The sequence below is a fragment of the Schistocerca gregaria genome, chromosome 3, assembly GCF_023897955.1.
Source record: "Schistocerca gregaria isolate iqSchGreg1 chromosome 3, iqSchGreg1.2, whole genome shotgun sequence".
NCBI classification, from domain to species: Eukaryota; Metazoa; Arthropoda; class Insecta; order Orthoptera; family Acrididae; genus Schistocerca; species Schistocerca gregaria.
Genome location: NC_064922.1, coordinates 352,972,590 through 353,000,106, shown reverse-complemented (window position 1 = coordinate 353,000,106; position 27,517 = coordinate 352,972,590). Strand labels below are relative to the sequence as shown.

Here is a 27,517-nt window from a genome sequence, read left to right as displayed (position 1 = left end):
TAGAAAATGTGATAAAATAAACTACAACCAGCAGCAAGGAGATGTCTGAGGAAAGTCGGAGGTGCTACCAATTTATCACAGATGAAGATATAAGGATTCAACTAAACGTTTATGATATTAATGAAAAGACTGAAGAAAATGAAAGCATCGGGTACAAAAATGAGCGTAGAGAGAAACCGGCGTCAGGCCATGCTACACCAGTGAAGGAGAAGAAGGGATACAGGAAGACCAAGAACAAGGTGACAGAGAAAAGTGAAGGTGGAACAGATATGAGTGCCTAAACCTTGAAGTGCAACATAAGAAGAAGATAAACTAGTGCAATTATTCTTAGGCGAAGCGCTGCAGTTTTCATAACATCCGCACAAAAGTTGCCTCGACAGGGCAGATATACAAAAAGGTACAAAAGCTTGTTGAGCCCAACGGCTATGTTAAGCAGAACAACGAACACTGGAGTTGTCCCTGGTTATCACTTTCTGACAACACAATGCTGCTGTTCAGGCATAACGACTGAAATTTTAAAACTTAACACTATGCCATCGGCAGCAATACTACAACCTGTGAAATACGACGTTTCAGCTTGATCAATCAATGTGCAACCAGGTTACTCAGCGGCTGTCTGGAGCGCATTATTAACCAAAAATGTAATGACTTGGAAGATGAGTTGAACGGAATGGATGGAGTTAAAAACGAAGTTAATGGTACATTGTTGAGTAAAGTCAGACGATGCTGAGGGAATTAGATTAGGAAAACGAGTCACTGAAAGTAGTAGATGAGTTTTATTTGTGCAGCAAAATGACGGAATACGGTAAAACTATAGATAATATAAAATGCAGACTGGGGATGGAAAGAAATGCGTTTTAGAGAAAGCAAAATGTCTACTATTAAGTGTTAGGAAATCTTTTACGAAGATATTTGTATGGAGAGTACGCAATTGAACAGTTCAGACTAGCATTCGGGAGGTCGACGGTTCCGGCCATCCTGATTTAGGTTTTCCGTGCTTTCCTTAAATGACTTCAGCCAAATGCCGAGATGGTTCCTTTGAAAGGGCCGACGTACTTCCTCATCCTCCCTAATCCCTAACCCGATGGGACCGATGACCTCTCTGTTTGGTCCCCTCCACCAAACCAACCAACCAACATAATCAAAATATTGCCGATCCACAGTGTCAAACGGGCACAACATTTCGGCGATCATGCATGTCGCCATCATCAGTACACCCGTGGATATTTTGATTATCAAATACGCCGGGAGAAACTCAAGAATCAAATCAACCAACCAACAGTTCAAACAAGAAAGGAATAGAAGGTTTTGAAATGTAGTGTTGTAGAAAAATGCTGTAGATTGGATAGAACGGATATCTATTGAACTACATCGAAATAGAGAGATAAGAAATTTCTGGCACAATTTGAATAAAAGAAGCGACCAGGACACATCTTGAGGCATCAAGGTAGATATAACTTGTTAGTGACACTAAGTGAGGGAATTAAAAATGGTAAAGGGGGTGACTGACGCTTGAATATAGCAAAAGGGAAGCAGTGGATGTAAGCTGCAGTTATTGTGACCAGGCGGAGAGGCTTGCTCAGGATAGACTACCATGGTTAGCTGCATCAAACCACACTTAGCACTGGAGACGACAACAATGACAACTATCAGTTGTACTGCATATTCTCATTAAGCTTCTCAAACAGAGAAGGGGCTTGACAGCGTCAAGTTGTGTTAACACAACCGACGCTTCGGGTACTGTTATAGGCAACAATCAGACGAGTGATTGCTAGTTACTATTTTATGCATACGTATACTTCCAGATACAAAGCATTGTGCCTCCAAATATTCTATATGTTTATGCGGTGACAGCATCGAGGGGAGAGGTGTGAAATGCGTAAAGCTTGGATAATTTAATGTTGATTTTTTATTGGTCGGTCAGCATACTAAATATATGAAAGAATGATGTCTCCATGAAATTCAGACCAGCTAAGGGAAAAGTCGGAGAGGTTCTCGAAATAGGAAAGCGGCCGACCAACACTAAACATGGAGCTATCCCATGATGTACATCGCAGACTACGGGCAGTCCTAACCAGCCACCAGTTAATACATAGCAACTCTTTGTCACAATGGCAGCTTTCACTACAATAGACGACGACGACCAATAAGACCAACGTCAAATATTCAGTCGGCCGTTGTGGCCGAGCGGTTCTAGGCGCTTCAGTCCGGAACCACGCGGCTGCTACGGTCGCAGGTTCGAACCGTGCCTCAGGCATGAATGTGTGTGGTGTCCTTAGGTTAGTTAGATTTAGGTAGCTCTAATCCTGCCTCGGGCATTGATGTGTGTGATGTCCTTAGGTTATTTACGTTTAAGTAGCTCTACGTTATAGGGGACTGATGATCTCAGATGTTTAGTCCCATAGTGCTTAGAGCCATTTGAACAATTTTTAATCGAGGGTGTTTCAACTGTCGTACACAAAAAACCGACTCGGTCATGAGGCCAATGGGTTAAAATGTTTCAAATCAAATTCAAATGGCTCTGAGCACTTTGGGACTTCGCATCTGAGCTCATCAGTCCCCTAGAACGTAGAGCTACTTAAACGTAAATAACCTAAGGTCCCGCAGCTTCAGACTGAAGCTCCTAGAACCGCTCGGCCACAGTGGCCGACTAAAATTTTTCCGTAGCCTGATCTACAGCCTTATATTATGATTAGAAAAGATTATGGTTTAATAGAGTGTTGGACGACTCTTAGAATGGAATAAAGCAGAGACTATGCGTGGAATGGATTCGGCAAGTACTTAGTAGTTATGTGGCAACAGATTTATCCCACTCAGACAGGTCAATTATCGCCTGGTGGTTTACGATCGCGGAGTTGGCGCCCGATAAGTGCCCAGAAGTGTTTCACCGGGTTTAGATTAAGCTAACTTAATGACCAAGACAATGTCAGTTCACTATCAAGCCCCTCAAGTAGTACGATTCTGGCCTTGTGACATGGGCAGTTATGCTGTGGCAAGATACCACTGCCATCGGTGAACACGAGGAAATTGTCCCGCAATAACGTTCTAAATGTATATCTACATTTGTACTCCGGAAACCACCTTGTGGTATGTGGCGGAGGCTACTTTTGTACCACTGTCGCTTCGCTCTTTTCCTGTCCCAGTCACTAATAGTTCACGGGAAGAACGAATGGCGGCAGGCCTCCGTATGTGCTCAAATCTCTCTAATTTCATCTTCATAGTCTTTTCGCAAGATATACGTAAGTGTAAGCAATATATTTGTTGGCTCTTCTAAGAACTTGTATACTCACAACGTTAACAATACACCACACCAGGATGCAGAACGCCTCCCTTGCAACGGATGCCACTGGATTTGGTTGATGATCTCCGTGACGCTTTCGTGTTCACTAAGTGAACCGGTAACGAAACATACTGCTCTTCTTTGGGTCTTCTCTATTTTTGCTGTGAGTCTTGTCTGCTACGGATCCCATACTTACGAACAATATTCAAGTATATGTCGAACAGTCGTTTTGTAAGCTACTATCTTTGTTAATGGACTACATTTTCTGAGGACTCTCCCAATGAATCTCAGTATGGCATCTGCCTTACTTGAGAGTGTTCGATAATTGTATAATTATACAATATATGGTCCTTCTATCCATGTAATCGCAATACGCTACATATCTTTATGTTGACGGTCAGTTGCCTCTGCCTGCACCAAACGTCGATCTACTGCAGGACTTCTTTCATTTCGCTACAATTTTCTAATCTCATAAACTGCGCATCGGGTCAAAAAAGTTATAATTCCAATTTGTATATCTGAGAGGGGGAGAAGCATACAACGATACCACACAACGTATCGAAGTGAGGACTACTCATAGCGCCATTGTGACCATGTAGCAACAGAGGAACATCTTTGAATCAAGTGTTTAAGACACCCTACAAAATGTTATCAAGAAGAGGAAAATGTCAACAACGTTTGTTCCATACACCTTAACTCCAGAACAAAAAAACCTTTCGCGGACACCTGCCGCGATTTCACTGAAATCCAAAACGCGAGCAATTTCTTTCAGGGAAAAAGTTATCAAGAGGGACGGATCTTGGTGTTATCAAAACGAACGTATCACGAAACGACAGAGTGCATAAATTCACATGAAGATTCAACGTATCATGACAGGCAGTACACTGCTACCGGAGTCGCGTGTCGTGCGGGAGCAGAACAGATAGCGGCTCTAAACACTACAGTACTTGCGCAGTGTTTATTGCCTGGAGAACAGACGTGCAAGTGGGTGATATATGTTGCACCATAGAAGAAAAAAATGAAATGATACTGATTTACGGATAATGTAGGTGAAATGCTGAGGCTCCTGTTGCCTTGTATGCCGATAGTTTTCCTGAGATAGCTCGCTCTCCTTCGTTCTTTTACAAGGTTGTGAACGCCTTTATGGCTGATGGCAGAGCGGCAGAAGGAAATGAAGCAAACGTGCTTCAGGAGAAGCTAGTGAAATAGCTGTACCAGCGGCAGCGCAAGACAATTACACCGCGATTCCGGTATGTCTGCAGGCAGAATTGTCACAATGCTGCATCGTCATAAGTATCATGCATACCGTGTCACTGCATCAAGAACTTCATGGCTCCGTTTTCTGTACCCGGGATGTGTTTTGTGGATGGGGATGTCAACTAATGCTAACGACCCGCACGTTCTTTGTCGAGGTACTACTTCGTAACCAAACCATGGTAGCGTTGACCGACATAACATGCATTACTGGTTACGGCAAGATGAGGTTCAACGTCCTTGGTAGGTTAACGTATGGTATGGAACCATGGGGAACAAATTCATTGGTCCGTATTTTATTGACAGCACGTATCATGGACGCAGATACGGAAAGTTTTTGAAACAGGTGCTACTGCAGGGTGTTGGTCTGGACGTTCGACAACGTATGTGGTTCCAGAATAACCGTTGCCCAGCGCACTACGCAAGTGAAGCACGGGAGGGATTAGATCGCGCTTACATTAGTCAGTGGATAGGCAGAGGTGGCCCTATTAATTGGCGCGCTAGGTAGCCGGATTTGATGTTTCCACATATCTTTCTGTGGGGCATTTGAAAGATAAGGTGTACTAGCAAGTGCCAACAGACCATGGAGGCATGATCGACCACATCAGAATCGACTGTGCTGACATTTCCTCAGATGTGCTTCTCCCCTGTATACGGTCATTTGAAGAACAGATCAGTAAATCTACTGAATTTGGCGGTACTACGTTTGAACACTCACTGTAGTTGGAAAACTAGAATAACTTTCGCCTCGAGAGACGGCCACAGTAGTGCGCCGGGTAGTCCCTTGTTCGATTTGCCGCGGGAATACAACGTTGCGAATGGGGTTTCCAGTTAGATGTTGTGAATTGCTGGTCTGTGCTACCATTTCAGCATGGAAGTGGGGTCCCACGTGCCATAATATATTCAGGGGCCATTGAGTAACATGTCGTAAAATACGGGTGTGTACCCATTTACATTCCTCCTATTACATCGCCATCTGTGGCGAAACGAAGAAATGCTTCAGACAAAAAGTATGTAGATTTCGTCGTAGAATCGTAATCTGCAACAAAGAACGGGGGATCCCATTGAAGATTTCAAACTTGTCCCCGTCATCCACGCACAAGGTGGGGTGAGGGTCGAGTGTGGTATCATTAGATGTCCCCCTCCTAGCCTCTGTTTTACAGAGCATGATTGAATCATTGCTAACACTTCGATCAAGAACCATGAAAGAAGGCTGTATATATGGGAAAGATCTGGTGGCACCGAAAGGTGTCACATTGATTATATAATGGTAGGACAGATATTTAGGAACCAAATTTTAAACTATAAGACGTTTCCTGTGACAGATGTGGATTCTGACCACAGTGTATTGGTCGTGAACTGTAGAGCGAAACTAAAGAAATTGAAAAAGGGGTGGGAAATTAAGGAGACGGGAGTTTCAGAGGCAGCATTAGGGAACGGCTGACTAATACAGGGGACATGAGTACAGTAGAAGACTCTTTAAGAGATGAAATGGTTAAGGCAACATAGGATCAGGTAGGTAAAAAGGCCTAGTAGAAATATTTGGATAACACAGGAGATATTGACTTTAAATGACGAAAGGAGAAAATATAAAAATACAGCAAATGTAGAAAGCGAAAGGGAAAACAAACGTCCAAAAATGATATTGACATAGGTGGAAAATGGCTAAGCAGGAATGTATAGAGGACAAATGTAGGGTTTTAGAGGCGTATGTCATTAGGAGAAATTAAAGACGCCTTTGGAGAAAAGAGAAGCAGCTATGTGAATATCAAGGGCTGAGATTAAAAACCAGTCCTAAGCAAAGAAGGGAAAGCTGATGGTTCAAATGGCTCTAAGCACTATGGGATTCAAAATCTGAGGTCATCAGTCCCCTTGACTTAGAACTACGTAAACCTAACTAACCTAAGGACGTCACACGTATTCATGCCCGAGGCAGGATTCTAACCTGCGACCGTCGCAGCCGCGCGATTCCGGACTGAAGCGCCTAGAACACCTCGGTCACAACGGACGACAGGGAAAGCTGAAAGTTGGAAGAAGTACATAGAGTGTCTATACTAGGGAGATGTACTTAGGGGTGCTGTTATAGAAATGAAAGAGAACGTGGATGAAGATAATATGGTAGATATAATACTGCGAGAAGAATTTGACACAGCACTGAAAGACCTAAGTCGATAAAAGGCCCCGGGAGTCGACGACAATCCGTTAGAACTACTGATAGCCTTAGAAGAGCCAGCCATGACAAAACTTCTCCGTCTGGTGAGCAAGATGTGTGAAACTGGAGAAATACCCTCAGACTTCAAAGAGAATATAATAATTCCAATTCCAAAGAAAGCAGATGGTGACAGATGTGAATATTACCGAACTATTAGTTTTAAAAGTTGTGGTTGCAAAATACTGATATGAATTCTTTACAGAAGAATGGAAAAATTTGTAGAAGCCGTCCTCGGGGAACATCAGTTTGGATTCCGGAGAAATGCAAGAACTGGTGAGGCAATACTGACTCTACGGCTTTTCATAGAAAACAGGTGAAAGAAAGGCAAGCCTATGTTTATAACATTTGTAAACTTAGAGAACGCTTTTGTTGACTAGAATACTCTCTCTGAATGTCTGAGGATAGAAGCGATAAATTACAAGGAGGAAAAGGCTATTTAGAGCTCTTACAGCAACCAGACAGCAATAATAAGTGTCGAGGTGCATGAAAGGGAAACAGCTGTTAAGAAGGGAGTGAAACATGGTTCTAGCCTATCCCATACGTTACGCAGTCTGTGCATTGAACAAGCAGTAAAGGAAACAAAAGAATAATTTGGTTACAGGGAGAGGTAAAAATTGCGGAGGGAGACCAAGAGATGAATACCGTAAGCAGATTTAGAAGGATGTAAGTTGCACAGGGTAGAGTAGCATGACGAGCTGCATCAAACGAGTCTTTGGACTGAAGACCACACTCCTCAGCGGCACACCCGAGGTTACTTTTAAGTCTGAAGACTTACCTCCGTTCAGAATGGCATGCTGGTTGCCTACGCTCTTCAGTCCAAATACACAATTGGTGTGAGATCCCGTACGCTCATATTTTGTTCTTTAGGTGGCAGCCGGGAACTGCGTCGAATGCCTTTTGTGTACGTAGTCCACAGCTCTCACTCTGCCTTCGATTACTACCGCAGGTCCCATGGGAACCCACATGATTGTCCCCAGTAGCATAATACTGTCCGCATTGGCATGCTTCCGTGAAGAGGTGCATGTTCCCATCAGTTCTCCCTGTTGACGGTGCAATCGGACACTACCGTCACCTGGTGCAACAAGAAACTTGGTTCTTCCGACGATACGTTTCCATTCATATACGTGCAAGTTCGATGATCCAGTGCCGACTGCAATCGTAACCGACGAGGGGTCAACATGGGAACACGCACTGGTCGAATGGTGGGGAGCTCTGCGTTCAATCATCTGTGCTGAATGGAGTGGTCGAAAAATTGTGCTCAGCAATGTATTCTTTAGTCAACTCTAAATTGCCGCCTCCCGTGCTATTTAAATCGGGCAAGCAGCTTACCTTCGAGCTCTGTAGTGAGGCGTGCATGTCCAACACTTTGCCTGCTGGTGGTTTCACCGTCGTTGAAGCACGTTCCAAATATGCCCACGACAGTAGTACGCAGACAGCCGACCATACTCGCCATTTTCGGGAAGCTCCTTTCCAGGCTCCGGGCCATAACAATCCGCTCTTTGTCAAAATCACTGTCGTCTATGGACCTTCCCATATTAAGTCGCTGCGCGCTGCGTGGAGTAGCTGCGCGGCGCGGTCTCAGGAACCTTGTCACGGGTCTCGCGGCTCCCTTCCCCCCCCCCCCCCCCCCCCACCTCCCCGTCGTAGGTTCGAGTCCTCCCTCGGGCATGGGATTATGTGTTATCCTCGGCATGTTACTTTAACTCATTTTAAGCAGCTTGTAAGCCTAAGGGACGATGAACTCAGCAATTTGGTCCCATAGGAACTTACCACAAATTTCCAAAAAAATTCCATATGACATATATATAATCGTTAGAATGCATTCTCTTTGGTCTCTGATTCATTTATATCTTTCCTTACGAACGTCCCCATATTATATTCGATCCTGCGGTGGGCAGTTGTCATCACGTTTTAGCTCACTGCCGGTAGGAGTGGCCGAGCGGTTCTAGGCGCTACAGTCTGGAACCGCGAGACCGCTACGGTCGCAGGTTCGAATCCTGCCTCGGGTATGGATGTGTGTGATGTCCTGAGGTTAGCTAGGTTTAAGTAGTTCTGTGTTCTAGGGGACTGGTGACCTCAGAAGTTAAGTCCCATAGTGCTCAGAGCCATTTGAACAATTTAGCTCACCAGTGTGACCGTTAGTGCAAAAGGTTTGGAAAGTGGCTTAACAGAAAATATAGAAACGTTCAGATGGTGGTTTCTCTACTTCAGGTGGTCTACTTGGTCTCGCGTCACTTGAGTACAATACGCAGAACGTTCATACAACCATGTGAAACTGTCAGAAAAGACCTTCCTTATGAGGCATTTCCGTTTGTTCACTCCATTAGTTTGAATGTCCGCCCCGGTAGCTGAATGGTCAACATTACGGATTGTGAGTCCTCTGGGCCCGGGTTCTATTCCCGGCTAGATCGGGGAATTTTCTCCGGCCTTGGACTGGGTGTTGCGCTGTCCTCATCATCATCTTGTTATCCTCATCGATTGCAGGTCGCCGAAGTGGCGCCAAATTGAAAGACCGGCACCCGGCGAACGGTCTGCCCGACGGGGCTCTAGCCAACCGATTAAATAAATAAGTAAATTGGCTTGAATGGAATGACGGTTCTGTCGTCAAAGCGTTGACCCTTCGTGTGAATTTATGCACTCTGTCGTTTCGTGATAGCGTCGTATTAACGAAGTTCCGTCCCTCTTGATGACTTTTTTCCAGAAAATAATTGCTCGCTTTTTGAATTTCAATTTAATCGCGGCAGGCGTCCTCGAAGCGTTGTTTGTGTGTTCTGGAATCAAAGTGAACGGAATAAACTTTGGACACATTTTCCACTTTTTGAGAACTTTCTGGAGAATGTCTTGAACACATTATTTAGAGATGTTGACACACTAAGGCCGCAAGTTCTTACCGTAAGACTGCCTGCTCACAATAAACTGATCGAATTTACATGCGTTGTCAATAGCTGTTAGTTCAATCAGCCACCGTAGTTACTGCGGTAACGTCGGTTATACGCAAGGAATAAAATTAGTCTCGGAACTTTGCGTACAGTCGATATATGTACTCCACAAGCACCGACCTTTACAGAGGTAGTCAAAACAGTTGCCACACGACTTTACAGGAAAACGTGATATTCGAACAATCCTGCCATCCTTAACCTGGGTAACTACGATCACAATCATAGGTGGAAGCGCAACCGCCAAAAACATCACTGATCAGGGACAATTAATCACGTATGGATAACACCAACACAAAAACATGACGAATACTAATGAACCCTGCAGCACAGCTCAATTAACTGGCACCGCCAGGTGTAAACTAGCCTAAAAACCATCAACGCAGGGAAGACGCATTGCGCACTAAACGCAAACAACCTCAACCAATACCCTTTTACAGTTTTTTCTATGTGACAGTTTTGACATGTCACGGGTACAGACGTTGCAGTTGGCCCCGGAGACTTCAGAGGTGCTCAGCCAGCAGTACATCACCTCAAAAAGATTGGCACTTTTTATGACGGTCTAAGCTACGATAACGACACCGAACATTGCTCGATACCCTAAACTAACATCCACCCTATCCTTGCATGGTCTGTCGCAGTTAGCAAGAAACCGCTACTGCTCTTACTACCCATCGAGATTATTGCAGAGGTTTCCATTCCCGTGGCGCTTGCCTTGGCACTTTTTTTCCCCCTCTGCCCTTGAAACCGCTACCCTGTGTTCGCTTTTCGCTCACTGTCTGTTTCCTCGATGCGACCATGTTAGTACCCAAACCCATGGATAACATCACGGCTCTACATCCCGTGAAGCCCTCATTAGGAACTAATAAATACAGAGGTGAGATCTTTTGAGATGGTCACCACGTCGGTGCGGGTGTGAAGGGGCTCCATCCTCATTACGTGGGATAAAAGGTAAACGAAATGATAATTAAGTCAAGACCCTACGCTTTCGACAGACGTTGATGTACATCAATGGGGACAGTTGAAAATTTGTGCCCCGATAGGGATTCGATCCCAAGACATCAATGGGAACAGTTGAAACGTGTGCCCCGACCGGGACTCGAAACTGGGATCTCCTGCTTACATGACAGGCACTGTTGAAGTACATCAACGCCTGTCGACAGCGTAGGGTCTTGATTTAATTATCATTTCATTCTAGAGTGCTGCATTGTGACCAAAGGTATCTGTCCTTTCGGACCATCTTCATATAAAAGGTAAACGGTTACCAATGTTCCATTCGCATAATGAACGACAGAACGATTCCTGTCTTTGTGCGTCTATGTGTGACTTAATCTGTTTTATCTTAGTCTCTTGATAGCTATGCAAGATATACGATGGTCTCACAATCTTAGCCGATATGCAAGTTTTCTAAATCGATCGAAAAGGGTTTTGCGAGAAGCACATCACATTTCTACCGAGGACTCCTGTGTAAGTTGCTCCAGAATTTCTCTTGCACTCTCTTAAGCGTTGTTAACGACCTGTTCCGGTCGTAGCAGCATATCAGTCAAGCTGTTCGATTCCTGTTGTCATGATTACATGATAAGGAATCCAAATATAGAGCGGTATTCTAGAATAGCGTCTTATGTGCAAAAACCTTTACGCGAGCATTGCCTTTTCCTAGAACAGTTCCAAAAAATATGCGTTTTTCATTTGCCTCCGCTAATATTGGCTTTACGCGATCGTCACATTTAATAATCGATTTCGTCCAAATTTATGATGTACACATAACGCGGCCAGAAATGAAAGTGACAGTACTGGGAGCTCCAGATGGTCAAGCATTTGAAAAAAAATGGACATCTTTGCCGTTATTCAGCCGAAGCATGAGCTATTTATGTGAGAGTAGTTAGCAGGCCGCTGTTGGCGCAGCGGAAACAGCAAAGAACGGAAATAAGAGGGTCTCGGGGTCGATTCCCTATGCAGATACTTCCTTAAAATTACTTTTTGTTTTCAGTTTTTATGTTACTTACACTGCAAATAAACAGAAATGGCGCTCAAAGTATTGTACTTAGTGGTCTACTTATAAAAAAGGCAATGTCATGACTGTATTATCATCACCCAGCACAAACCTCTAAAGATTAATAAGCGAAATTTGAACTGGGTGTTGATCTTAAGGGCGGATTTTCCGAAATTCTACTCATAAGGGGGATGAGAGGCTCTCTAAAACTATATCGCTATTACGGCCATTTTGAAGCTAGACATACGAAAACTGTTATTTGATTTCTCGATTAGAGAAAGAAGTGTGTGTTTCAACATTTTTGGAAATTTGATTCCTGTGGTGTGGAATAGTGAATGAGAGTTCTTTTCTAAATAAATCATTATTAAAGAAAAACTAATGCGTTTATAAGCCTACAACTTCGAAGATTCCTATTTGGCTTCATGGTAACAAATAAAAAAGTAGGCATTTAAGAGCTTTCGGAAATTCAAGCCCTAAGGGAGTGAAGTAGGGGAGGACAATTATTAAGAAAATATTTCGTTATATAAAAATTTTTTAAAGATGAATTTATAATATTTGGTATTCCACCTCTCGGTTAGATATAAATTAATATGTGTTAGTCTTCGTACATCCTATTTAAATTGATGATACTGGGACATCAGCAGGTATAATTTTTATTAAAAATGAAACTCCTCCAGCTGTACTAAGATTTCATATTTATTTGGCTACTAGTTTCGATGCTGCATCAACGCCATCTTCAAGCCCCTGCACTTTGATGATATCAATTGTTAGTGCCTACCATCCATGCAGAGAACGTAATGGTCTCACCGCGGACCTCTAGTACCCAGCCACGCATAACTGGTATCATCAAAATGTAGGGGCCTGAAGATGGCGTTGAGACAAAGTCGAAACTAGTAGCCAAAGAAATATGAAGTCTTAATTACAGCTGCAGGAGTTTCATTTTTAATAAAAATATGTGACAGAGGATGAAAGTTTCTATGGAAATATCACCGCAAGAATGTAAAAGGCAGGACCAACAAAAGGACACCAGGTATCAGAATCGATTTTTGGTCAGAATTAAATTCGGAAAATACCATGTTTCTATGGCTTTGATCAGCGTGAAAAGTTTAGAAGGTGCTGCAGTTTGTGAACAGCATAAGAATACGATTTTAAAAATCTGTGCAGACCGTACAAAATGGTTCAAATGGCTCTGAGCACTATGGGACTTAACATCTGAGGTCATCAGTCCCCTAGAACTTAGAACTACTTAAACCTAACTAACCTAAGGACAGCACACACATTCATGCCCGAGGCAGGATTCGAACCTACGACCGTAGCAGTCGCTCGCAGACCATACAGTTTACGAGAGCAAAGGAGAAGGCATCAAAAGGAAAAGCAAAACAAAATCTGAGATTGAAAATAATTTTCATCAAAGGATTCTGCTTATAACGTCCACGAGGACTCTGCAAATAACTTTCCCAGAAGGAATTGTAATTAAACGATAAAGGACGTGCGTTAGTTTCATTTTGGACCTTCGAGCAGCCCTCGGCTCCTGCACTCGACCAATATGTTCCTCTGTTGTTAAGATGAATATCGCTCCAACAGGTGTAAATCATCAACTGTAAAATAATAAAAGAATTTATTTTTATATACGAAGTTCTGGTGTATGCCTTTCAATCCCTTCCTGGAAATCTATTTTTACTCATATATTTTTCCTCTGCCGTTCCATTTCACGCCTTTTTATGAAAATAAATTCAATACATTGAGCATTATTTCAGTTTATTTGCAGCATAAGTAAAGTAAAAATTTGAAAATAAAAAATAAGAAAAGGTTGCACATAGCGAATCAACCCCACTTCCCTCCGGTTATCGTTCTGCACACTTCCCTCAGCAACAAATGCTGCCTCAAAGTACGCTTACATAAATGGCCCTTTTCTCATTCGACCTGCGCCAAAATATTTTTTCTAAACACTTGGACGTCTGGAGCACCCATTTCTGTCACTTTTACGTCTGGCCAAACTCTGCATAGACAATAAATTTGGACGAAATCGATAATGAGGGCTAGGCCCCGTCCCCTTGTTAGACGATTTGACAAAGACAAGATTTTGACCACTAATTGAGGACGTAGGTTGCAAGTGCTATTCTGAGATGAAGAGGTTAGCACAGGAGAAGAATTCGCGGCGGGCCGCATCAAACCAGTCAGAAGACAGACGACAAAAAAAAATTTTTTTTGACTCCTTGAAGGATTACTTAGCACAGACTATGGGAGTGGTAAGAAAAATGAGTACACAGTATGGTTTGAGAGTAAATCGGAGAAAGACGAAGGTAATGAGAAGTAGTAGAAATGAGAACAGCGAGAAACTTAACATCAGGATTGATGGTCACGAAGTCAATGAAGTTAAGGAATTCTGATACCTAGGCAGTAAAATAACCAATGGCGGACGGAGTAAGGAGGACATCAAAAGCAGACTCGCTATAGCAAAAAAGGCATTTCTGGCCAAGAGAAGTCTACTAATATCAGATACCGGCCTTAATTTGAGGAAGAAATTTCTGAGGATGTACGTCTGGAGTACAGCATTGTATGGTAGTGAAACATGGACTGTGGGAAAACCGGAATAGAAGAGAATCGAAGCATTTGAGATGTGGTGCTATAGACGAATGTTGAAAATTTGGTGGACTGATAAGGTAAGGAATGAGGAGGTTCTACGCAGAATCGGAGAGGAAAGGAATATGTGGAAAACACTGATAAGTAGAAGGGACAGGATGGTAGGACATCTGCTAAGACATGAGGGAATGACTTCCATGGTACTAGAGGGAGCTGTAGAGGGCAAAAACTGTAGAGGAAGACAGAGATTGCAATACGACAAGCAAATAATTGAGGATGTAGGTTGCAAGTGCTACTCTGAGATGAAGAGGTTAGCACAGGAAAGGAATTCGTGGCGGGCCGCATCAAACCAGTCAGTAGACTGATGACCAAAAAAAAAAAAAAAATATAACACGTATACGTAATAACGCCAGAAAACATTTATCATTTCACTTATTCACATTATGTTCTTCCTTGTTTTTTCATTTACTATAAAAACTTACTACGAAAGCTATACAATCTTAAATACTAAAACCTTATCTTCTTTCAGAGGTCAAAATCTCACTCTTTCTTTTTCAGGCAGACAAATAAGATGATGAGGTACCCAAAAGGGAAACAGACATTGTTGCTATGGCCCTCACATCAATTGGAAGAGCGTGTAATATTACGGTATGAACAATGTGTGTATATTGTGTGCAGTGCGTACAGTGATTGGGAGAGAGAAATGAATGAACAGTGTACCACTAGCCGTGTACATTATGAAACAACGGTTTTGCGAAGCTGTATTGTACACCAGGAATAAACCAGACGTAGAGCCGTGCGGCCTGCAGTGCCGTGGCCAGGTGCTCAAGGTTTCTCGGTTGAGGTTCCATGACGAGTGCACCCCAATCGATGTGGTCCCACAGAATCTCGACTGAATTTAAATTCAGGGCTATTCTAACCACGCACGTGCACTGCGAGTTGTGTGACACGTTACGTTGTCCTGTTGGTAAGCGCCATCGTGCCGAGGAAAAACCAACTGCATGTAATGGCGGGCATGGTCCCCAAGGTTAGATTCATATTTGTATTGATCCATTGTACCTTCCAGAACAACGAGATCACCAAGGGATTACCACGAAAATATTCCCCAGACCATAACGGACCCTCCGCCAGCCTGGACCCTAACGACAATTGTTGCAGTATGTTTGCTTTCAGACGTTTCACGCCGTACTCACCAATGGCCATTTGTCCGATGGAGCATAAAACGTGATTCATCTAAAACGGCCACCTTTCTCCAGTCAGTGGACATCTAGTTGCGATACTGGAGTGCAAATTCGAGCCTTCGTTGCCGATGATCAGCAGTCAGCATGTGTGCACGAACCAGGACCCAGATGCGGAGGCACTTACACACCAACGTTTGCTGAAAGGTCGTTGAGGAGACACTGTCATTAGCCCCTTGGTTCATCTGGGAAGTCAGTCGCTCAATAGTTGCACACTGCTTGCCCGTACACATCTGTGCAACCTTCCTTAACCCTTGTAATATACTACCCGTGGTGCTTAACAGTTGCCTCGGCACCAGTGTGGGTAGCGCCATTTTGCCATGCACGGTGTACTTTAAACACGGAGGGACGAGATCGGTTTACAGACACAATCATAAGGAAAATGCTTCCACCCTTGGTCTGAAAGCCAATGATCATACCCTTTTGGACGTCACGCAGTTTCCACATTACAAAGTCCTACTGAGTGGAAGCAAAGTTTAATTCAGCCTATACCCAAGACTGACAACCCTAAGTCGCCAGGTGACTACAGGCCGATCAGCATACTACCTGCAATAACTAAAACCCTAGAATACATCGTCCATGAACAGCTGACAGATTACCTCAAAACTCATAACATCCATGACGAATATCAGTCAGGCTTTCGAAAGCACCATAGTACAGCAACTGCATTAATCAAAGTAACTGATGACATTAAACATGCTATGGACAGACGTGAAGCTACTATCCTAACACTGCTTGACTTTAGCAAGGCTTTTGACACAGTTGACTTCGATATATTACTAATTAAAATGAAACAGCTGAATTTCACAAACAGCGCAATACATTGGTTCGACAGCTACCTCAAAAACAGAAGTCAACAAGTCATTTGTGGGTCGGAAAAGTCATCATGGAAAAGTGTGCGCTCTGGAGTTCCCCAAGGCTCCGTCCTTGGTCCACTACTCTTCTCACTGTACATTAATGATATTTCTTCAGTGATTCACTCCTGCACCTACCATTTATATGCCGACGACATCCAACTGTACATAAGTGCAAGCCCCAAAAACATTGCTGGCGCAGTAGCGAGTATGAACGCAGATCTTTGATCTGTTTCTCGATGGGCACAGAACCTAGGTCTGAAACTAAACCCCAAGAAATCCCAGGTCATACTTATATCTCATCCAAAGTTAATCAGCCGGTACTTTTCGCGAAACAGTCCCTTCAATACTCCTCAATGGTACCCAACTACCATACCAAAAAACAGCAAAAGACCTTGGAATAATCTTGGATGAACACCTAAACTGGGAAGAACAAACAGTCACAGCTTGCTGGAAATCGCTCTCCTCCCTACATGCAATTCAAAAATTTAGAAAAATGTTTCCAACCCATCTTAAACAAAAATTAGTCCAAACACTAGTCTTGCCTAATCTTTACTACTGCGATGTAGTTCAACACGGCACAAATAGTGAAAATTCTAGAAGCCTCGAGCTAGTGATGAATGCTTGCGTTAGATACGTGTGCAATATTCGGTTGTATGATCATATCAGTCCTTCATACTCCCAGCTAGGTTGGATACGCCCACATAAGGCACGCGATCTCCACACGATGTGCTTACTTCACCAATTTCTTAGCCACTGGTGCCCCCAATACTTATCTTCTCACATTAAACACCTATCATCATTCCACAATCGCAATACCAGATCGGATACGTCTAGCATCTTGGCTGTACCTTTACATAACACAAAATCTTTCTCCGTGTGATTCTCCATCTCAGCCATACGACTATGGAACGCACTCCCCTGTGATCTGCGTCTTATCCAGAACTACTCAACATTCAAGAGGGAACTCAAAACTTACATATTAGGGACGGTATAACCACCATTGTTGTGCCCCTCCCATCTCTTTCTTTCTCCTCTCCATCACAGCTTCGAATTTTACCATTCTATTTCTCTTCCTCTAACCTATCTACCTCTTATATATCTCTTTCACCCCATTCTATCGTCTTATGTCTCTGCTCGATGAGAATAACTCACAAGCTGCAAGAATATAACGAGAAAATTCCCAACTAACAATGGAACTGACATTCACAAAAGATAAGTGTGTTTACTTTCATGTACATAGTCACTATTATTATTATTATTATTATGATTATTATTCTTGATTGTTATAATTATATTTTTATTGTTATAATTATCATTCTACTACTTTTATAATCTCTATTTTTTCCTTTAACATCGATACTGCATAATACGTTATATGTTCTTAATGTTATGTAGAAACTGTCACTCGTTCAATCTGAGTATGCCTGGTTAGGTGTAAGAGAGGGCCTGAAGGCCCTAATCTTGCCAGGTAAAATAAATGCATAAATAAATAAATAAATAAGTAAATAAACAACTGTTATCTTATCCGTTCCGCCCCCTTACCGCCCCCCCCCCCCGACACGCTTGATACACGCTCTACGGCTGGTGCTGCCGACTGAAAGACAACTATGCTAACCTAATTTTTCTTAATTATGGCTTCATCACTGAAAGCAAAATATTACGAACATATATTTGACAAGCATTATACACAAGTAAACACAAGAAATAATAAATTTCATGAGATACATGTGTTACACGAAATTACTTACTAGATGCAATTGGAATTGCGGAACTTTCAATGAATTGTCTCTTCGGATAATATTTCGTTAGGGTATTGAAACAGGAATGTAAACATGGGATTGTTTTATTTCACGTTAGAGGCGTTTTCTTCTTTTTATTCACCTTTAAAGAGGGCTGCGATTCATTATAGCAAGCGTAAATTTTGCCCAATACTTCCATCATTTCCTTACGATCGCTCAACAACAATACTACCTGTGTACAGCTCCACTGTCAGCGCAAAGTCTTATAGCACTGATAATCAGACATTCTGTTACGCTTTCTCGGGCCACAGCTGATGTTACTTTCGTTTCTGTGAAGCATTTGTCGTAAAGTTCAATGTACGAGTTTAGTGCACGTATTAGGTTGTATTGGAGAAATATTCCTGGAGCGGATAACACTATTTTTTATTTATACCTGCAAAGCTGTTCCGCACGATCGTATCATTTTTAGAAGTCGGCGATGTAGTACAGTGTGAGACGCCTTTCCGAAATACAGGTACACGGAATTTACCTGTTCACTTGATCATTCAGTTTAAAAGCGATTCGGTGTATGGTTAGGGGTTTCACGAAATGGTAAAACAACTCAATCTCTTGATGGAGACATCTACCATACTAACATTTCAGCGAGATGATGTGCTCGGGTTGCGGCAGCGGACTCTTGCATCGCTACTTCCACGAACGTAGTGGCCTCGGTAAATTCCGAAACAAAATTTTTTTCTCCGCATGCAGCTCGCGTATGTGCCACTGTTTCCCTCGTGCCTCCGCGGCTTTACCGCAAAGCTCTCTCTTTCTTTCTAGCTCTTTTTTTTCTTTTTGTTCTTTTTTATTTCTTTTTTTTTTTCAGCCACCAGACGAAACCGCAGCTCGCGGAAAGAGATTTCAGCGCACGTGAGCCAGTAATAGAAATATGTGGAGCCGGCCAAATGAAGCTGACTCGGCTGTTTGTTTTATTGCAGGAGCGACCGGTGCTACCGCTGTATGGTCATAGCAGAGCGCCACCCCAACGTGCTGCAGTACAAAGAGAGTGAGTACCCGCCGCCTCCGCCAGGAGCGCTGCGCGTCGTCGTGGCGACGGCGACAAGCACCTAATACTACGCACCCGTCGACTCGGGTCAGTTGCGGAATGTTGTGCAACCGATGTGCAAACAGCTCGCGGTTGCAATATGTTAATGGACACCGAAAAACATTTATGCAGATTTCTTTTCCGAATTCTTTAAAGTTTCTTTGGTTAAAAAATTTGTTGTCTTATAACATGTATATTGAAGTATAGCGTGGTACGTGCAGGGTGGTTCAGCTGCCCCTATAAGTTGTATCCAACGCCTTTAAGAACCGCGAGAGAAATTTTCATATTCTGTCGCTCGCCACATACTATTAGTACTCAATAAAAATGGATATGGCCTTTTTGTAGGTAATTTAATATAGTTATGTTTTGCACTGGGATACCTTTTCTCTGGAGACCATAGTTTTCGAGTTATTTAAGAAAAACGCTTTTGTTTTCCTTGAATTATTCAAAAACTGCGGACTCTGGAGAAAACACATCTCAGTACCAAATTTAGCAATATTAAATTTACTGCAAAAAAGGTCATGTTCATTTTTCGGTAGAATCAATAGTCTGTGTGTAGTGAGCAAGAGAAAAATGTAAATCTTGCTTGTGATATTTGCAGGCACTGAGGATTCCCTGAAACACATCGGTAGGAGCATTGAATCACGCTGTGTAATTCCAATTCAACATTACGGTGCGTAAACGTGTGGCCTGGGTAAGGGGCAGATTTATGCACCTATCACCTATAGCTGCACTTTTAAATATTTCATAGATGAGAATAATGAGTAGACAAACCTCACTACTAAAGTTTTACGGGAAGCAAAACAAAGTCCCAGGTTTGTTTACACCTGTTAACAAAAAATGGTTCAAATGGCTGTGAGCACTATGGGACTAGAACTTAGAACTACTTAAACCTAACTAACCTAAAGACATCACCAACATCCATGCCCGAGGCAGGATTCGAACCTGCGACCTGTTAACAGATGAATTAAAAAAAAATACTTGCAGTAAACAATTTTTTGTCGAACTTCCACTTCTTAACATAATACGACCTACAAAGATATCTGAATGTTAATTAAAGTCCTATTTATCACCATTGTCTGATTTACATTACTTTATGTGTGCATAAAGCCCAGAAAGCCACCTCAACTGTAGAATGTCATTTATGGCTACACGAACGCAAAGAAAACACGACACCCAGTCTCCGACTGGACAACATCTTCGACCTGGGCAGGACTCGAGCCCAGGTCCCTTTGGTTTGCAATCGGCCTCGCTGATCGTACAGTTACCGAAAAATCTGGCATTGGGCAGCACATTAATGATACTAGAACTAGGTTCACCTTCAATTTTTCTTGTTGATCCACTTAGCAATTTCTTGCTCTTATCAGTCAGACGAATGGAAAAACTGGTAGAAGCCGACCTCGGGGAAGATCAGTTTGGATTCCGTAGAAATTTTGGAACACGTGAGTCAATACTGATCCTACGACTTATCTTAGAAGAAAGATTAAGGAAAGGCAAACTACGTTTTTAGCATTTGTAAACTTAGAGAAAGCTTTTGACAATGTTGACTGGAATACTCTCTTTAAAATTCTAATGGCGGCAGGGGTAAAATACAGGGAGTGAAAGGCTACATTACAATTTGTACAGAAACCAGATGGTAGTTATAAGAGTCGAGGGGCATGAAAGGGAAGCAGTGGTTGGGAAGGGAGTGAGACAGGGTTGTAGCCTCTCTCCGATGCTATTCAATCTGTATATTGAGCAAATAGTAAAGCAAACAAACGAAAAGTTCGGAGTAGGTATTAAAATCCATGGGAAAAAAAAAGCTTTGAGGATCGCTGATGACATTGTAATTCTGTCAGAGACAGCAAAGGACTTGTAAGAGCAGTTGAACCGAATGGACAGTGTATTGAAAGGAGGGTATAAGATGAACATCAATAAAAGCAAAACGAGGAAAATGGAATGTAGTCGAATTAAGTCGGCTGATGCTGGGGGAATTAGATTAGGAAATGAGACGCTTGAAGTAGTAAATTAGTTTTGCTATTTGGGGAGCAAAGTAACTGATGATGGTCGAAGTAGAGAGGATATAAAATGTAGATTGGCAATCGAAAGGAACGTGTTTCTGAAGAAGATAAATTTGTTAACATCGAGTATAGATTTAAGAGTCAGGAAGTCGTTTCTGAAAGTATTTGTATGGAGTGTAGCCATGTACGGCAGCGAAACGTGGACGATAAATAGTTTAGTCAAGAAGGGGATAGAAGCGTTCGAAATGTGTTGCTACAGAAGAATGCTGAACATTAGATGGGTAGATCACATAACTAATGAGGAGGTATTGAATACAGTTGGGGAGAAGAGGAGTTTGTGGCACAACTTGACTAGAATAAGGGATAGGTTGGTAGGACATGTTCTGAGGCATCAAGGGATCACCAGTTTAGTACTGGAGGGCAGGGTGGAGGATAAAAATCGTAGAGGGAGACCAAGAGATGAATACACTAAACAGATTCGGAAGGGTGCACGCTTTAGTAGGTACTGTGAGATGAAGAAGGTTGCACAGGATAGAGTAGCATGGAGAGCTGCATCAAACCAGTCTGAGGACTGAAGATCACAACAACAACAACAACAACCACAACAACATCATTTCTTGCTCTCATAGAATTAAATCTTTCTGCTTGAGACTCATTAGGTTCAAATATCACTGTCAGCAATTTCTAACTTTTATCCTCATGTGTCCTCATTTTTTTAGACTGTGTTTCCAACTGCTGTTGTTCTGAAGTTCCCTTGACTGGGGTATCAGTTAGGGTGGCAATACAAAATAGTTCATAAACGTGCCCCAACAGAACTGCTAAACATACCCCATCGCCATGTTTCAATTAGTTTTGAAACTACAGTAGTAACTTTCAGTATTTCAAATTACGCAAATGTACCTTGTAAAGTAGAATAATCTCCTGTAAACGAAAGTATAATTATCTCTTCTCACTTCAGAAAGGTATGGCCCCTAGGAGATGCGATATTTATGTAACAACCTTTACTCGCCCGAAAACACAAATATGTCCTTTGCGCTAAGACATTCACTCGGCTGGTGCTATGGAATTTTGCGAGTCTGATTAAAATTACTTGACAGTTAACACTTCACGCGTTGCAATTAGCTTCCTCCAATCATATCACTGAACGTCAGGTCCGAACAGTTCGCCATAACCAGTCTGTCACAACAATTAGATCACTTCCAACTCCTTGTCCAGAATTATTTCTGATGTATTTAGTTGCCGAATACTATGTCTGGCTCTTTTATTTCGGAATTCATCACGCAGTGTAACCACACCAGAAACAACGCACATACACACAAACACACACACACACACACACACACACACACACACACACACACACACACACACACACACATTGTATAGCCTACAGTGATATTTTGTTATTGTTTAACCGAATTTTTATATTGTTCATAAATTGGAACACTTTCTAAGCTTCTCCCGCTAATGAATGCCATAAGGAATGGTCTTTTTCGACCTAAAGGCGATACACGTAGCTGTAGTCCGAAATTATTGCGTTCTTGTGGAGATATTTTCATACCAACTTCCGTACCTGAAAAAATATTTCTTTATATCTAACCGAAAAATGCTATATCAATTCATAAATTTAACTTAAAATTTACTTAATGTATCGAAGTATTTTCCTAAAACTTCTCATACCCCATTGCAGTCTCTTAGGGGTTAAATTTCCAGAAACACTGAAACAAGTATTTTTTTAAATTTCTAACCGAGAACTCAAATACCAATTGTCATAAATACAGTCTAATAATTCCTTTACTTGTTCTATAGTAATTATTTATTTAAAATAATTTTCACGAACTATTTGACACGCTAAATTTCCAAAAATGCTGAAACCCGTATTTTTTATTTTCTGATTGAGAACCCAAATACCAATATTCGTAGTTCTAGTTTTAAAATTCGCTTAATAGCGATATACTTTCAAAAAGCCTTTCATCCCCTATTTCTCCCCCTTATGAGCAGAATTTCGGACAATTCTTTCTCAAACGATGGCTATAGTATAAAGTCGACACCATCTCCTAACTTCGTTTCTATTCTTAGCTATTTGAGCTGTTGGATGATGAGTCAGTGAATCAGTTTGTCCTTATTTCACTCGCTTAGGGGATAATTTCCAAAATCAGTGAAACAAATTTTTTCATCTCTAAAAGAGAAGTCAAACACCAATTTTTAAAGATTTAGCTCTAAAAATGCACTCTTAATGAAATATTTTCATAAAAGGTTTCTCCCCCTGTCTCATCCCTTAAGGGTTGAATTTCCAAAAACAGTGAAACATGTATTTTTTTTATTTGTGGCCGAGACGTCATAGACCAATGTTCATAGTGTAACTTTTAAAATACTGTAGCAGTCCTTTAACAACGTTATGTTTTCAATAAAAGCTTTTGCCCTCCATTTCATCACCATGGACTTTAATTTCCAAAAATGCTGAACACGTATTTATTTCTGACTGAGAAACCAAATACCAATTTTCGTAGGTCTAACTTCAATTGCCTAAATAGCGACATTTTTTTAAAAAAATCCTGTATCCCCTATTTCACTCCCTTATGGCGGGAATTTTGAAAAAATCTCTCCTTAAACCAGACGTACAGTATAATATCCACACCTTCTCCAGATTTCAAGTTTCTATCCTTAGTTGTTTGGGCTGGGCGATGATGGTGAGTCAACCAGTCAGGCGGGAGACTGCCTTTTATATTATATGGAGACTATAATCACGAGTATTGGCTTACTTTAGCTAACCTTCACACGACATCGCGTGAAGCCGAAGTTTTGAAGACTGTCAATTAACCATAGCGACTGGGACATCACTCATAAATACAATAGCCTTTTTTACAGTGTAAAAGCATAGAGAAGTGGTTAGCGTGTAAATCTCACGTGCAGAACGTCAAAGGTTCGAATATCGTCAAAGGCATCGAAATTTTTTATTTGTCTAAACCTAATCAACAGACTTTTTTCCTTTTTTGTTCCATTAACTGGTCTAAATGTAATTTCTTTGTTCCTATTACTTTGCCGCGTCATTTCCTTCATAGTATTGACTTTTTTATTTGCTTATATTTTCTTCCTGGTATTCTTTTTTCGTTTGGAATCTTCTTGAGTCGCCAGTAATTTGCAACCAAATGCCAACCAGGACTGCTCATTGTTTGCTAACGTGTTGCCAGTGTGAGGATAGTCTCAGGTAGCTAATGACCATGGGAGAGTATTGTTTTCTTTTTCCTCTAAACCTGAAGTTTTCTATGGATAAGAATATGCAAACAAAGGTAATATGAAATTTTTCTGTCTTGATTTTGCTCGCAGAGGTTAACCTTAAACGCTGCGATCAAAGCAATCGTGATTTTAGATCTGCTGCAAATTACTGATCGCTGTTTAGTTAACACATCATTTAACAGCTGTAAGCAGAGCAAATCAGAACAAACATTGTACAAGTATGCACAACTAAAAATAGTGTGATTATGAGCTTGACGTAAAACAGAGAAATATTACTGAATTCTCGTAAATAGGTTACGGTTGTCTTAACGATTTTTTTTTCTTTAAAGGAAAAAAGAGAAAACAAAAAATCCCCACCGTGGAATATAAGTAGAAGGCGAATCTCTTTGGCTCGTTCTATTAAAAAGCGTATAAATAAAATTCAGACAAAAGCTCACGATAAAACAGAAAGTAGTAAAACTGAACTGAACTTACATTAACCCTGACTACAAAATAAATTACACAAAACTAGCACAAATAGTATTCATATAACAACAACCAGATTCAATCATACCAGACACGTGTAACGGTGGCATAAAAAGACAACTTCTAGCAATATAAGTTAACAACTGAAACCGTCAAACTCTTTAGATAAAAACGGGGTTCACCCAGACGTAAAAGACACAGTATAAAGAGCCCTATGAAACATCGGATAGCTCCAAATAACTGTTCATATTTTTACAGCAAATGCGCCGTAAGCGCAAGGCAACAAGTGCAGAGGAGCGTAACCAACACAGCGCAACAGCAGCAGCTTAGTGGGAGAGCTCTGTCAGACACCCTCCAAACACTTCTGCCCGACTGTTTTCCACACTCACGTCACTGATGGCTGTCTTTTTAGGGTAATAGCTCCACAATGGTGCACTCCCGACCTGCGATTATCTTAAGACTTGGCTCGACTCCACGTCGTCTAACCTGTTGTCATTGTCATGATGATTTTCTCGAGTCTTTATATTTCTCCATCGTCAGCCCGGCTGACGTATGTTTGGACGACTGCCGTATCATGTCTCTGAAAGGTACCGCTAGAATAGTCTTAGGAAGGCAGGGACAAAATACGAAGGTTGTCCAGAAAGTAATTTCCGATCGGTCGCCAAATGGAAACCACAGTGAAAACCAGAAACGTTTTATTTGCAACTGTTAAGTACACCTTCCACCTAATTCTCTACATAGTCGCCGCTCCAACTTCGAGTGTTGTCGTGGTGTTGTATCAAATTTCCACTATCCTCGTCATAGAAAGCAGCCGCCTGTGCTTTTGGTCAGTTATCTGCACTGGTCTTCAGCTCGTTGTCTGTGGAAAAATTTTGTCTTCATAGCCAGCGGTTCTTCTGAGCAGAGATGAGACTCAGGGGGAGCCAATTACGGACTGTATTGTGGGTGATCAAACAGTTCTCATCGGAAACGCTGCAGGAACGTCTTCATTGCCCCTGCAGTGTGCGGCCGAGAATGGGCATGAAGGAGGAAATGCTCGACAGTTGTGTTATTTGGGTTGCGTGACACAGCGAAATCTCTAACCAGAGTCTCATACTTGGCGGGAGATGCTATTCCCTACGCATGTTTATGTGCTCACTGTCCACTCAAAACTGAAAAGAGCGACGCGACACGATCGACGGGCATACTGGAGACACATCTGTGCAAATCTTTACCGGATTTTCCCAGTGGTTTCCATTTCACGACAGATAGGAACTTACTTTCTGGATAACCCTCGTATCTCGCACCGACAGTGAAGATATGGAAAAACATTAGTTTTCTGCTTCAGCAGCCATCAATTGTGTTGCCCCTCGCACTGGTAACAGCTAACGTACTGAACGAGAGTTGCTTACTTTTATTTTTTCATTTTAATAATACTTTGTTGGTTGTTGTATTACATGTTATGTGTGCCTTGAAATGTAATGCAATTTAGCGTTAAATGGATTTGACTAACACCTGCTGTCAGCTTGACAGAATGAGTTCTGCAGCGCAGTAACAGGTGTACGTTAGAAATCGTTAATCTCCCAACACGCAGCCCAGTCTCGACCGACTGACTCAATCTGAAAAGTCACATTTCCTTCTACCACCTCGATGCTTCGTTACTAAATGTACATGCTTCTTTAATTGCCTGGCCTGTTCCGAGATCTTATTACTTCGTATAATAAAGGTAACTTGCTGATTCAGTAATATTACTGATACAAAAGTGCAGTACGCCATTTTATCAGTCTGGAATTTATGAACTGTCAAATACTGAAAATAGGTAGTACGATATAAAATAGCTTAAAACCGTTATTTGATTTATAACGATACAAAGATCGATCTCCACTTGCATGCCTGAATTCCAGGAAATATAACATGTTGAAGTTACACTACATTCCAATATCAGTCAACAAGTGCAAATTCTATAGTTAGTATAATTTAAAGCTGATGACGAACTCCTTCAATCCTAGTAGCCTAGTACAACCAAAACACATTACATCGTGACTGCAAGGGTGAGATCATGACAGGTATCTGTTTCTTTAACTTCAAAAACTTCTACAAGGCGTGTATTTCGTGAACAATAGACAGAAATACACGAATAGCATTTAACAGCAAATATGTTTTATTACTCAGAAGTACGGCTTAGAAATCACAAACAACCCATCTTACGAATATACATTGGTTGACCCAAGTTGTCTATCGTTTCACAAATAATTACACTACTTTCACTTATGGCTTGCAAAGTTACCAAATAAAAGTGGCAGTAGAAATTGGACAGTTATCAAATGTATTTTCAACCAATAGAGAAGGTAATAGCAGAACAAAGAGAATGTAGCGACTGTTTATATTATGGACTACTGACCAGAAATTGTGATTGACCGACGAGTACAATTTCTTTTAAGTTTTGGAAACACATGTTGTATGAAGTGTCACCCAAGCGCTGACTTTGGACTTAACGATACACCTGTCCCCTCGTCTCCCCGCTCCTCCCCCCTCCCTTAAACAGGCCAAGTATCGGTATCGGTTAACAGTGTATGCGAGCGTGTGTGTGTGTAGGCAGGCTGCTTTACTGTATACGATCGAGTGTACATTTATTTTTTCTTTGTTTGATGTAGTTTCTGCTC

General features: G+C 41.7%; 1 protein-coding gene across 1 annotated transcript in view; it reads left to right on the top strand.

The window, feature by feature from the left end:
- Positions 1-27,517, top strand: part of LOC126355371 (uncharacterized) — a 1,038,787-nt gene that overhangs the window by 743,972 nt on the left and 267,298 nt on the right. The window contains exon 4 of the mRNA XM_050005665.1: positions 19,067-19,134. Coding sequence (XP_049861622.1) covers positions 19,067-19,134 — 68 coding nt within the window. The remainder of the gene's footprint in view (positions 1-19,066; positions 19,135-27,517) is intronic.